General features: G+C 40.2%; 2 protein-coding genes across 4 annotated transcripts in view; both read right to left on the bottom strand.

Annotated features, from left to right (window-relative positions):
- The window catches only part of RB195_012585 (uncharacterized protein), a gene marked incomplete at both ends in the record, with an annotated part of 54,226 nt that extends 52,080 nt beyond the window's left edge, over positions 1–2,146 (bottom strand). For both annotated transcript variants that reach the window (XM_064202021.1, XM_064202020.1), the window contains one exon: positions 2,080–2,146. In XM_064202021.1, coding sequence (XP_064057901.1) covers positions 2,080–2,146 — 67 coding nt within the window. The remainder of the gene's footprint in view (positions 1–2,079) is intronic.
- Positions 2,147–2,983: 837 nt separating this feature from the next.
- On the bottom strand, positions 2,984–11,587 carry RB195_012584 (uncharacterized protein; the record flags this gene model as incomplete). Of its 2 annotated transcripts, none has more annotated exons than XM_064202019.1 (13): positions 2,984–3,042; positions 3,105–3,204; positions 3,273–3,389; positions 4,282–4,374; positions 4,789–4,911; positions 4,977–5,088; positions 5,156–5,259; positions 8,004–8,121; positions 8,183–8,310; positions 8,371–8,497; positions 11,138–11,228; positions 11,290–11,382; positions 11,449–11,587. In XM_064202019.1, the coding sequence occupies 13 exons, from the start codon at positions 11,585–11,587 to the stop codon at positions 2,984–2,986; spliced, it is 1,404 nt and encodes a 467-aa protein (XP_064057899.1). The 2 variants fall into 2 exon arrangements, with proteins under 2 accessions (XP_064057899.1, XP_064057900.1); XM_064202018.1 differs by having other exon boundaries at positions 11,449–11,563.
- Between the last annotated feature and the right edge of the window lie 523 nt (positions 11,588–12,110).

The raw sequence follows: 12,110 nt of genomic DNA, 5'->3' as shown, positions 1-12,110 counted from the left end.
CAATACGAATAGCAATTCTTCACTGATCCCTTCAAAACCACTGCAACTACGATACATGTAGAAATAAGAGCATATTTTCTGCAACGTGCAGCATCCATAAAATTTAGTATTTTCTGCTTCGTTCTGCTCCATCGCAAGTTGTTATTCGAAAAAAAAAACTTCGGAAATTCATGGCTGTTACTGACACAACAATTTGAAATCACAGAATAATTGTGAACAATGTCATAATCCATAAAAAACCTGATTCATAGACATAATTACTCAAGTTTCAAGCGAGGTTATCACCCACAGCCCATGGTGTGTGTAAGTGTCCACATAAAGTCTTCTCCATATTCTATCAGAATAATAGGTGAAAAAATGAGAAATGAATAATGAGAAAATTGAATTTGTCTTTATTTCTTACATTTGTAGGTAGCGCCTCACTACTTTACTGCTAATAACGAGAGAGTAAATGCACGAAAATATGAATTTTGAGGAGGTGCTGCATTTCCTGATAGAATGCAAGAAATTGTTCACTCTGGTGGCGAGGTCACTCTGTCTCTCTCTAATAGGAGACTATTAACTGCTCTGAAAGTGGTGAAGTGTTCTTCTACTCAAGGAACTTTATAATTGCTTTGCTGCGCGAACGTTGTTTGACTTGTTGACACTTCATAGGTAAGCCAAATCCTGCAGGTTCAAGTTTGCTGAGAGTTTTCTTGCATCCCCGTTTCACTACCGTTGATCATTTGCTAAGAGCGCTGCATTCGTAGTATAGTTTTTATGTTTTGCTATAGTGTGCCTACGAGGTTTTTAGATGGAACCTTTATTTGCCTGACGTTTCGGCTTTTTCGCCATCTTCAGAGGCCTAAATAGAGGATGACTGGAACAATGCTACGTTTATCCCGTCAAGTGCCACACCACCCTGGGTCAGTGGTCAGTTTATATTTTAGTATTTACAAAAGAATGACGCCAAGTAAATAGATTAAAGGCAGCCTGTCACGCGACTGATGTAGTCCGGAAACCCGCAGAGTTCGGGTTGTAGATTACGAGACTTTGCGTGGCTCCGCTCAATTCCCCCCTGTCGTCTAGAAAGACGGCGTGGGAACGGCGTTTTTTCCTACGAGGTACGTTAGAACACTTAAACTTGTACACCCCTCTGTCACCTCAGCAGCCTATTCATTGGTTTCACTTGAATAAGGTGGTGAAGGGCGTGTCATTGGTCTTCGAGCGATCGCTACTAGGACCAGGGCGGGCATAGCGTGGTGCGTTCCAACTCACCTCGTAAGAAAAAACGTCTTCCACTACGTTTTTTTACGCCGATTGGGGTAGTAAGTGGAGCAAGGTTGGGTTTCGTAATCTACAACCCGAACTCTGCGGGTTCCTTGTGGTTTCCGTAATTTCAGCATTTCTCCTCTAATTCCATCGTCTCCGCCGCACTTTCCATCCCTCATTTTTGTTGGATTCAGACCCAGAAGTCAGCGAAAAACCACTGAAGCTTGCCGCAGCGTTCACAGCCGCGCTGGCGTCAAGCGCTCTGCGCGGCTGTGAACGCTGTGATGGTCATGGAGCGTTCACGACCGTACGCTCAATGCGGACGGCACCGCCCGTGCTGCTGTGAACTCTGCGGGCGGCCTGACTGTTTCGGTGGTGGGTTCTTCGTTGACTCCGGTGTACATCGATCATTGGACAATTGATTGCGTTTTTTATTCCTTCCCTCTTTTCGATTCTCTTCGTGCACAACATTATGTACTTCTTTTAAGCCAGGGAAACTAAATAATCACCTTACTTTTTACGATAACGTCGTGTAGTTCATCAGAGAAGAAAAAGGACTTTGTCTCTCATTCATCATATTTCCATTCACTTCTACTTATTCATTCTAATTTATATCTTGGTCTTTCCTGCGTCCTTGTGCGACTTTCTGCTTAGGAACATTCGCTTTTCATACTGGTTGCTCTCCTTCGACATTACTCTGTTTAGGTGGTTATCCTTTAAAACGTCATTAAGGAAAAAGATAGAGGCTAAAATTGAAAGGAAAGAGATCTAAGCATACCCGAGGTTCTCTATGACACTTATTCAAAATCCCAGGCGAGTTTGTCTCACCTTTGGTTGGGCTGGACTTCCAACCACTTGAACTCTTCTCATACCAAACGTTAGTGTTCACTTTCATGGGTCTGATTGACTCACAACATGCAACGTATGCCAGTAAATGTCATTCTTTTATTCTTCTAAAAAGACTAAATTGCAGAAATCCTGGTTAGCAACTCTTCGAGTCTAAAATTAACAGGTGTTTATGACCAAAATCATCATAAACAGTTCACAACTTTATTGTAATAGTTTACTCTTTGAACAAAAGCACATCGAATTCTGCAACCTCCAACGCTTATGAATTTATCATGAGACAAAATTTCCAAGCAAAGACTGAGGGGCAATGTAGAGCAAAGTTTATGCAATCGCGATAAGATTCATCATGCATAGCTCATCTGCTGGAGATGAACAACTCGTACAATCATAAGCTGATCTTAATTAACAACACCCGCAAAACATATAGAGCAAAAAGAAACAAAATGGTGAGATTTTTTAATGGCCCAGACATGGAAGAAATAAAAAGTGAAGAAAGCTAAAGCTTATCACAGAAACCAGTGAGATATGAAGGCGAACCGAATCCATAACGTATATAATACTATTATCTATACATTATTTATCTCACTAGGTGAGGATGTATTTCGCAAAACTTTGGAAACAAAGTTGAGCATCACTGCGTTAACAGTTGCCTTTATTTCTATGGAAACGACAAAAACGAAATGATCAAAATACTAGCGAGTTTCTGACGCCATCCGGGATTTTGAGAAAGACTACGCAAATTATAAGCGCAAGAAAGAGGCATGGAGGTACTCTAAAAATATAGGACTGTCAACTAAGGACCTCATCTACTGCTCCTGACATCCTCTTCTTCGAGCCCTCGATGTCATAGCTCAGCCACATTCTCTAAGTTGATAAAGATCACTCATCCTGATATAAGAGATCCTTGCGGTGTGTGATGAATCGATGATGTCACCAGGAAAGCTAAACCCACTTGTTAAATTGAATTCAAAGAAAAAGCAACGAAAGCGAGCACAAAGGTGTACCTATGAACGGAAACACTGCAGTGATTACGAACAGCCAAGTATACCCCACTGTTGTCAGGTAGTACTGGGAAATAATTGACAACATGATGCCGCTGCACGTCTGATAAAAAAAACACGAATATAATAGAACAGAAAAATCTGCGTATCTACTCCGAAAAGAGAATATACCGTTGAAAAGGTGAGAAATCCGTAGTTAGCGGCTTTGTAACGATTTCCAAAACATTTCACTGCAGCAGTGATAAACAGCGCATGCGTAGCTCCCATGCAGATGAAAATCCCGACCAGCTGTAAGTAAAAGATTGTTAAAAAAAAAAAGTTAGTATTGTTCTCACTACTGCTTAATCTCACACCTCCCATTCCTGACTTGCAAAAAGTCATGGCGCAAAATCAAATCAAATATTTTATGTAGGACTTGAGAAATAAGTCATGTTTTGTCCCAATTTTTCTTCTTTTTTTCTGATTCTTTGTGTTATTTTTGTGTCAAGATGTAGTGTCCGTTAAAAATAGAGCTTTCTCGGAGCCTTTTCTTTACATTTAATCTGTTGATAGGCCACATAAGCGGAGATTTGATATGCATGGAGCTATGGAAAAATAAATATTCGAAAATACCAGCCTGGTTTTGATGTCAAAATCCCCATTTTAAGGCGCGAAGAGCAACGAGATGTTCTTGTTTTAAATATTGGAGTTTTGGAATCAAAGAAGACCACACGCTGGTCGATGTGCCAAGAAATAAGTAATTTTCCAGTTGTCTAGAACAAAAAGTTCTGAGAAAGAAACTGCTGCTAGTTAATCAATAATTACTCTCCGTCGTTGTTCCTTCGATCAGTCAAGGCTTTTTTGACGCGTGATATTGTTTCCCCATGTTTTTTGCTTTTTTCTGTTTTCTCAGTATTCCATCAACGCTCTTTTGATGCCTCCATACACCAAATCAAAGACAAATGGGTTGAAAATGCTCGCTAGTGTCTACTTGATTCTTAAGTATAAAAAAAATACATAGAAAAATATGCATAGGATTTGCTGAGCAAAAAGTTCTCCATCAAATGGTCCAGAATGGTTTGTCAAAACTTGTTAGTTTTATATTAATTTCATAATTTGAAAGAAAAAGCTCACGAATAAAATAATAGTGAAAAAACTCAATAGTGACAGTAGTAACAAAAATAAGTCAAGCTTTACCTACCCAAAGAAGGAAGGCATAACGGCCTAGTTCCTTAGTCAACGGTATTGTAAATAAAAGCGATGAAGCCAGACAGGTAGCTATTGAAACAGCCGTCTGAAAATACTGCAGAGATCATATGATCAGGTGGATATGGGAATGAATAGCTAATTCATATGATTTCATATATATTTCACGCTTTTTTGAGCGATATTGATCGACTAGGAGCGAACGCCGTTTGATTCAAGAAAACGCCATCTCTAAAATAGAATGTGATGGACTTGAAGCCATAACCTAGAATTTGCAGAAGAAACACACCATGGCAACTCTTCAGTGGACAAGAAAAAGAAAACTTTTGCATCATAGGAGAGAAGAATAACCCTAGATTTCTAATTTTTCTTCTCAAACCTATGTCTACAGAAAGTGTTTGAGAACTTTCCTCTAGTATACTTAGGAAATCTTTTATCTTAAATAAAATTAGATAACTAGAGAAAAAAGGAGGTAACTTGGAAGTTTTGACGCCGAAAGTACCTGAAAACTCGTGCGATCGGTAAGATAACCCCATCCAACACGTGCTATAGCATTAGCCGTTGACCCTATGGCGAATGCTCTCGCCAGAAAGAAATCGTCATCGATGAATGTTTCGGCGAAAGTCTACAAGAGTGCAAATGGTTGCAACAGTTCAAAAACACTTTTTTTTATAGAAAAGAAACTGTCACCTTGTAGAGATTGTAGAACATATTCGCGTAAAATGAGCAGCAAAACAAAGCAGCGAACAGAAAGTAGAAAGTGGAGGAAGCCAAAATTTCTGCTGGCCGCATTGAGGTTTCTCTAAAAAATGAACGTCTGGACTTTATTTATTCCTAAGAATAAGTATTTAAGAAGAAGAAGTCAGTACTGTGCTCGATCATTGACGAAGACATCAGATAGGTCAGACTCGTCGTCAGAATTCGATTCACGTGACACTGAGCGCTGCCTGACAATCGATTCGCATGACGGAGTCTGAAAGGGAAACACAAATATTAGGCATCTAATCATCTAAAGACATCGTTTGCAGGAATTTTCGACGTTGGATTTTTTTCACAAAAAGCTGAATATCTGAACACTCCTCACAAACCCAAGAATCGGATGGCTCAAAACAACTGACTAATCAGTTCATCCTCCACAACAACTTCTTGCAGCTGTTTTACCGGTTAAACGTTACGATTCAAGTGGAAAAAAAAACTGTGGTGATTTGATTGGGGTCCTTGAACAATCCGTCTCCCAGATTTCTACTGGTTGTTTCCAATTTCCACCGTGCTATATGTAAATCATATCCCGAACTCTCTACACTGGTTTAAAAAAAAAACGCAACATCGGAAATTCCAACCAAACGTTAAGCTTGGAGATCTACCGCCTACACAGAACACTGTCGCATACAACACTTACTCAAACAAACACAACCACAAGAAGTGTAACTGCCGTGGAAAATAAAAAGATTATCAAAATAAGAATAGTAAAGAAGGGTAGAGTAGAAGAATGGAAGGAGTAATAGAAATGTGCCAAGAGAGAAAAGAAAACAAGTTCAGTCCTTCTTAGTCCAGGGCTCATGAAAGTTGTTAAAATATAAAAACTTTTAAATTCATTTCATATATCATTCGCCAATATGTTTGTCCACATACAGACTAAACTCACTTCTTTATAAGCGATCTTCACCACTTTTTTCAATTTGTTAGCATTTCACTTTTCTTCTAGAGTATTTCAACCTAGTTTTTTTTTTTTAGAGAAAAGGGATTTCATAGCACATATGTAAAGAAAAATTCCATCTGCTTTAAAGGCAGCGTATCACGAAATTGCAGAAGTTTGGGAACCTGATGGAATACATGGGGTACACTACGAGAATAAGTATGGTTACGCCTAATTTCCCATAATTATCCTAAAAACTGGAGTGGAGAACGGCGTTAATCTCTACGGAGTACGTTAGAACGGACCACCTTTGTGCGCTGCGTCTTCGAGCGAGCGATCCAGAATCAGTGAGGTCTCCTCAGCAGCATATTCATGAAAGAACAATGAATAGGCTGGTAACGTGTACAACGGGTGCGTTCTAACGCACGTCGTATTGAGTAAAGCGTTTTTCAGGACGATTAGGAGAAATTAAGCGGGAACATGGTTACATTCCTAATTTACCCTCCGAACTCTATGTTTTCCATCAGTTCTCCACCCTACGTCAATTTCCTTATGCACTGCCTTTAATAACTGATGAGGGAGTACAAATCGGAATAACCGGCAATTCATTTCATTAACTCTTTCCGCTAAGAAATCTAAGGCGGAAGCAAAGAAGCGTTGAAAGCAACCGGAGTAATTTTGAAGGGAAGTGCTGAGGAAAAATACAACACATCCACATTTCCCGATTAGCGTAACAGCTCACATTTTGTAAACGCACAAGGAACATGCCAACAAAAGCACTATTCAAGCATTATCCTTCTGGTCAACAAGTTTGTTCGGCCGTTAAGGTAGTAATGGTAATCAAAGATTAGCTTACTTACGATTATACTTCGTCTTAGATGTCCAATATTCAAAATTTATATTGAAATTTATATTTATTCTCCAAGATTTAAATTTCAAAGCTTAGAAAGAATTTTAATAAACAGTCGAGACGAAAGTTATGTAAATAATATGCACGATCTTTGCAGTGATGTTAGTCCGTTAATAAAAAGTGGGAGAAGAGCCCAGTGACACCTGCGACAACAACTTTTGTTTTACCACAAAAGTCCCTCCAAAAAAATAATATAGGAATCGGAGGGACAATGTGTGTTTCATTCAAAACGAAAACACTAGGTCATAGTTTTGTAATGACAATTTCAACGACAAAGGGGATAAAAACTATTTGCTTCATATAAGTTTTTGGCAAATCAGTGTTTTGAAGAAATTATAGGAGGGAAAACCCTTTCATGCAATTGCTATCTCGTACCTAACTCTGCTACTACACGAAGACATACATAGAACCTCTGGAAAGCTTCATGTTTTTTAGCATTCATTTTTTTTAGCATTCATTTTTTTAGCATCTCATACAGGGTGCCCGTAAAGTCGGGATGCATTTTTGACCGGTCGCAGGAAGTCAACGAAACAAGATAGAAATGTGAAATCTTCACTAAACAAAGGAAAAACTTTTCAAGTTTCCTATCTAGCCTCCAGAGACTAGTCACTTACCTGTGCAGTTCGCAGCGCTCATTCATCACCTGTGTGCGGACACGCTGGCGCATCATACTACGGAAACTTGGAGGATTTTCCTTTTATTTGGTGAAGATTTCACATTTCTATCTGGTCTTATTGCTTCCCTGTGACCAGACAAAAGTGTATCATGACTTTGCGCACACCTTTTATTTAATTTTTAAAGTTTTTACTCAGTGCAGCGAGAAAGTGGCTTAACGAGAAATTGCGCTTAAAATCTGCGTAGCTCCGTTTCAGAAGAAAGCTGAACGAACTTGCTGACCAGTTAGACACATGCAGTTTTCACATAAGTACCGTTATGTCTTCACGCGGTAACCGTGTATACAAGACAGCAGAAAATCGCTGTCGCCCAATCGCTGCGCGACCGTGACGAATTCCATTGATGTACTCAGAAATGGATCCGAGTCCTGAGCTGTGGATCTGCAGCCGAACCCAATGTAAGGGTGATTAACATAAAGGTAGAAAACACATATCACATAATCAAATGTTGGACGAAGACACAAATGAAAACAAAAAGACAATAGAAATTTTCTTACCTTTTCAGGAGGATCGCAGATAACAATGAGTCCTATAAGCTGCATGACTGCATAGACTCCAGCCAACGTCAAGAACACATCAGGAACTCTAAGTAGCAGATCTTTGTCCAGGAAATATCTAGAATAGGAAAAAATTTGTTCATTTTGGCACCCATTCACAGAAATTTTGCAGAACTCACCCGTCTCTCGTCGACGGTAGATTTAGTGGATTGATGAGTTTTGTTTGAATGGGAGCAAAAACAGAGGAGGAGATGCCGAAACCAGCTGCAACAATTCCGCTCACCAATCCTACCTTTTCCGGAGCCCACTAAACGTGAACAATACACGGACAATCCCAACAAGAGTAGAGATATCGTCCGTAACTTACGTTGATTACAGTGGCCACTGCGATGACGTAGGCAATTCCTTGTCCGAGACCAAAAAGAAGACCATAAGTGACAAAGAAAGCGAAGAATGAGTGTTTTATTGTCCAAAATGAAAGTGCGACACCGGATCTGAAAAGGATAAATTCGGGCGAGCAAGCCAAGGATCTTTAAGCATACATATATTGAGGATAAAAGCACTTTAAGCGTTCTGTTACTTATTTTGTTCGGCTCTGCCTTCTTTCTAAGCACAAAAGTACAAACGTAGCTGTTAGAAGAAGGTAACTGGTATCAAAAATGCAAATATCACAAGAGGAACCCTGTGTGGCTTTAATGCTGTTAAAAAAATGTCAAAGCTGCGTAAGAAGATGTCCATGCTCTCCTCTATTTAAAAAAAATTAAACAAGCATGAAATTATAAAATTACACTTTAAATTAAAATTACAATTACATTGGTTTTTATGATGAGTATAAGCATGCATGAACTGATTGACCTCTCTGTCAAAGCCCTCAAGAACTCAAGATTCAGTTTCTTTTTTTCTGCCGTAGAAGAGGTTCGAAAGGGGCGATAATGAAAAATTGATGACAATATTTTAGCTTCAGGTGATTCAGTGTATTGCTAAAAATCTAGAGCTCGTAGTTCGAATGTTCTCTTGTATTGGAACCTCAGAAGCATAATCTGTTTATGTTTTGTGATAGTGTGCCTGCGAGGTTTTTAGATGGAACCCTTTATTTGCCTGACGTTTCGGCTTCTTCGCCGTCCTCGGAGACCTAGTTAGAGGATGACTGGAGCAATGCTACGTTTATCCCGTCAAGTGCCACACTACCCTGGGTCAGTGTTTCGATAATCGTTCAGGGTAGGGGAAACCGAAACCCATCTACATTGAAAGAAGAAGGAGAAGCACTATATTAGAAGCCGAAATGTCAGGCAAATAAAGGGTTCCATCTAAAACCTCGCAGGCACACTATCACAAATCTAGAGCTCGTAGTTAATAGCTTCTTGTGTTGGCAAGAGCTTTTCTCCTTCTTGGATAGTACTCACAGTGTTTTCTGGATGAATCAGTATAAAGATGGGGAAGACAAAGTCGAAGATGCTGAGAATTACTTTAAGTACATGGACCTCTCTAGCGTAAAGGGAGGAGGCTCTTATGCATCTGCACTGTCGATGGTTCGACATCGACAGGATAAAGCAAAGGCTGGGATTTTTCCTTGGAGTTAGTAAATTAGTGTCATTCTTGCTTGCAAAAATAAGGACAACGAAATGATACTGTTGTTGGTTCGCACAGGTCAGCGATTAGGCTGCCTGTTAGTTCTCTGTGGTTCTAATTGAAGTCGGATGAGTTAGCTCATTTCAAAAATACCCATCATTACCATTATTTTATCGTTTACTCTACTTTTTTGACTTACATCCTTGATTTCTCGAGTTACACCGATAACAATCCTTGTATAATGCCTTAGGCAAACAATGCATTCATGTACATTCAATGGTTAAAAAAAACGTGGACATTTCTAAGAGATTTGTGCTGTGATTTCATAAAACTTGCTCAAATTATCTCATCACATTCATATGAGGAGATTTTGCTAAACACAGGGAAATGACAAGCAATAGAACGAAATTAAAAAATGACAATATTTGCAGTATAACGACTTCTTTAGCACAAGATGGGAAAGAAAATATTACGAACAAATGGTAATTCAGAAGATACACGGAAGACAAAGGAATGGAAAGAAATTTATGACATCCTTTTGTTTCATGAACAAGTCTTGCTGGAATGCGGAAGCTCAGAATGAGAACAATGACAAGAAATAAAAAGAAATACAGAGTGTGGCAACAACGGGTTCAGGAAAGTAGGGTCAAAACGAAATGATGCACAATCCAGTTGTGTGAGCGGTTGCGCTCGAAGCGGCATGGTGGCGACAGCGGTTGGAATCGAGGTGGGACCATCGCGGGCTGCAGCGATGGGTGATGGCAGCAAGGGTTACACCAAGATCCTAACCGCTACGCTTCACCGCAGCGCAGTGGAGCGCAGCCGCTTACGCACCGTGTTTCATGTCCTTTTGATCCTACACCCACAATTTACCGCGCTTTATGAGTTTCTTGTAGTGGGCAGACATGGATTCCTCGGGTCAGGGGAACGAAATCTATTGTATTATTGCAAGATGAATGAGATCTTGAAAGCTAACGAGCATTTCGACAAAACAAAAACAGAACGATGTCGATCGACGCACCACCCTAAACCGGGCTGATGCTACGCGTTCGCTGCGCGATTTGAGTCTGGGCGCGAAATCTGAAGCACTTCTTTTGCGATCCCTTGCGATTTTTTGCGCCGATTGATGGCGGGATTTCCCGCCATGGATGCATGCACCTCAAAGCACCCTCCTCGCCACTTAGGCTGGCAGCGGTGCTTGGAAAAATGATGTGTGAAGCGGTCGCGTCACTACCATTTGGTGATTATCGACTGCTCCGAGGGCTGCGGTGTGGCGGCGTTCGGAGTCGATAACCACCAATTGGTGTGGATGTTATCGTTTCTGCATAGTTTGTTCATAACCTCGCGTGACACTTCAATCCAGTAGGATCTCCGATCCGTCGCGACTGAATCAATACACATTCAGATAGTTTTTCCATACTTTCCATGCTGCGTTCATACTCTTTGAAATAGGAACAAAAATTCACGTCGATGAAGCGCTTCTTGTTCAAAGCCAGGCTAACGTCGCGACATACGATTTACGCTAGGAAATACGCAATAATTGACTGCGCACTACATGAACTTACGTTGCTATAGTGCAACCAATTAGTGCGGCCGCACGGGGCCCAACGTGAAGCGCCAACGTCCCACCAATAACCATAGAAAACGGGAAGCAACCTGAACAACAACAAGATAACTACAATTCAACCTGAATCGAACGAATATCTCGAGTACCCACCTTGAAACGTTGGGACCCACATAAAATGCTCGATTCGAACAGAAGAGTCGGTGAAATTTCTCATGTATGAAGCCATGTACGGTAGCATATTTCCTGAAAAAAAAAACGATAGGAAATGAGGAAATTCTAGGATGAAAGTTATAGAATACTATAACTAACCAAAAGTATGATATGTGCCTATGGTGAGATGAATAAGTACGGCACCCGTGAGAACGACTACCAGACGAGTTAGCGGCTGTAACCTGAAGATCAGCCGAGAGATCGGATCGACCATGATTTTTACCTGAAGCGTATCCATGTGAATATTTACTTTTAAATGGAAAACACCAAGAATTTCCTCCGACGGAAGTTCCGAAGAAAAAATAATCGTAAACTTGCGATATGTTACACGAGCAGAATGATAATCAGCGGAATTCTCAAAAGTTCAGGAAACTTTCGGAATGAACGCCCAGAAAATCAGTTATTTTCAGAAGTAAATTCGTTAGTTACGACAAAAAAAAATAAACTGAACAGGGATCCTATTTGACGACGGCGCTCGGAGAAATTTCGAGTTTCTCACCAAAAGGATTGCAAAAATACGATAAAATGACCTTTGCGCCTTCACAAGATTGGCAAAATCCAAGAGAACGTTGCCCTCAAGTAACCTACTAAAAGAATCCATTACTCTGGCACGATGCATGCCCTAATTTTGGCAGAGCGTGCAAGTCATTCTGTCACGTTTTCGTAGACGAAAATTCTCGTTCATGTAAACTTTACACTAAAATTGAAAGGTAGATATTTTATGAGAGCAGGTAAAAGACCGGGAGAATAACGGCAAATAA

The sequence above is a fragment of the Necator americanus genome, chromosome V, assembly GCF_031761385.1.
Source record: "Necator americanus strain Aroian chromosome V, whole genome shotgun sequence".
Taxonomy (NCBI): Eukaryota; Metazoa; Nematoda; class Chromadorea; order Rhabditida; family Ancylostomatidae; genus Necator; species Necator americanus.
The sequence above is the reverse complement of the archived record's forward strand: the minus strand, read 5'-3'. Positions and strand labels throughout refer to the sequence as shown.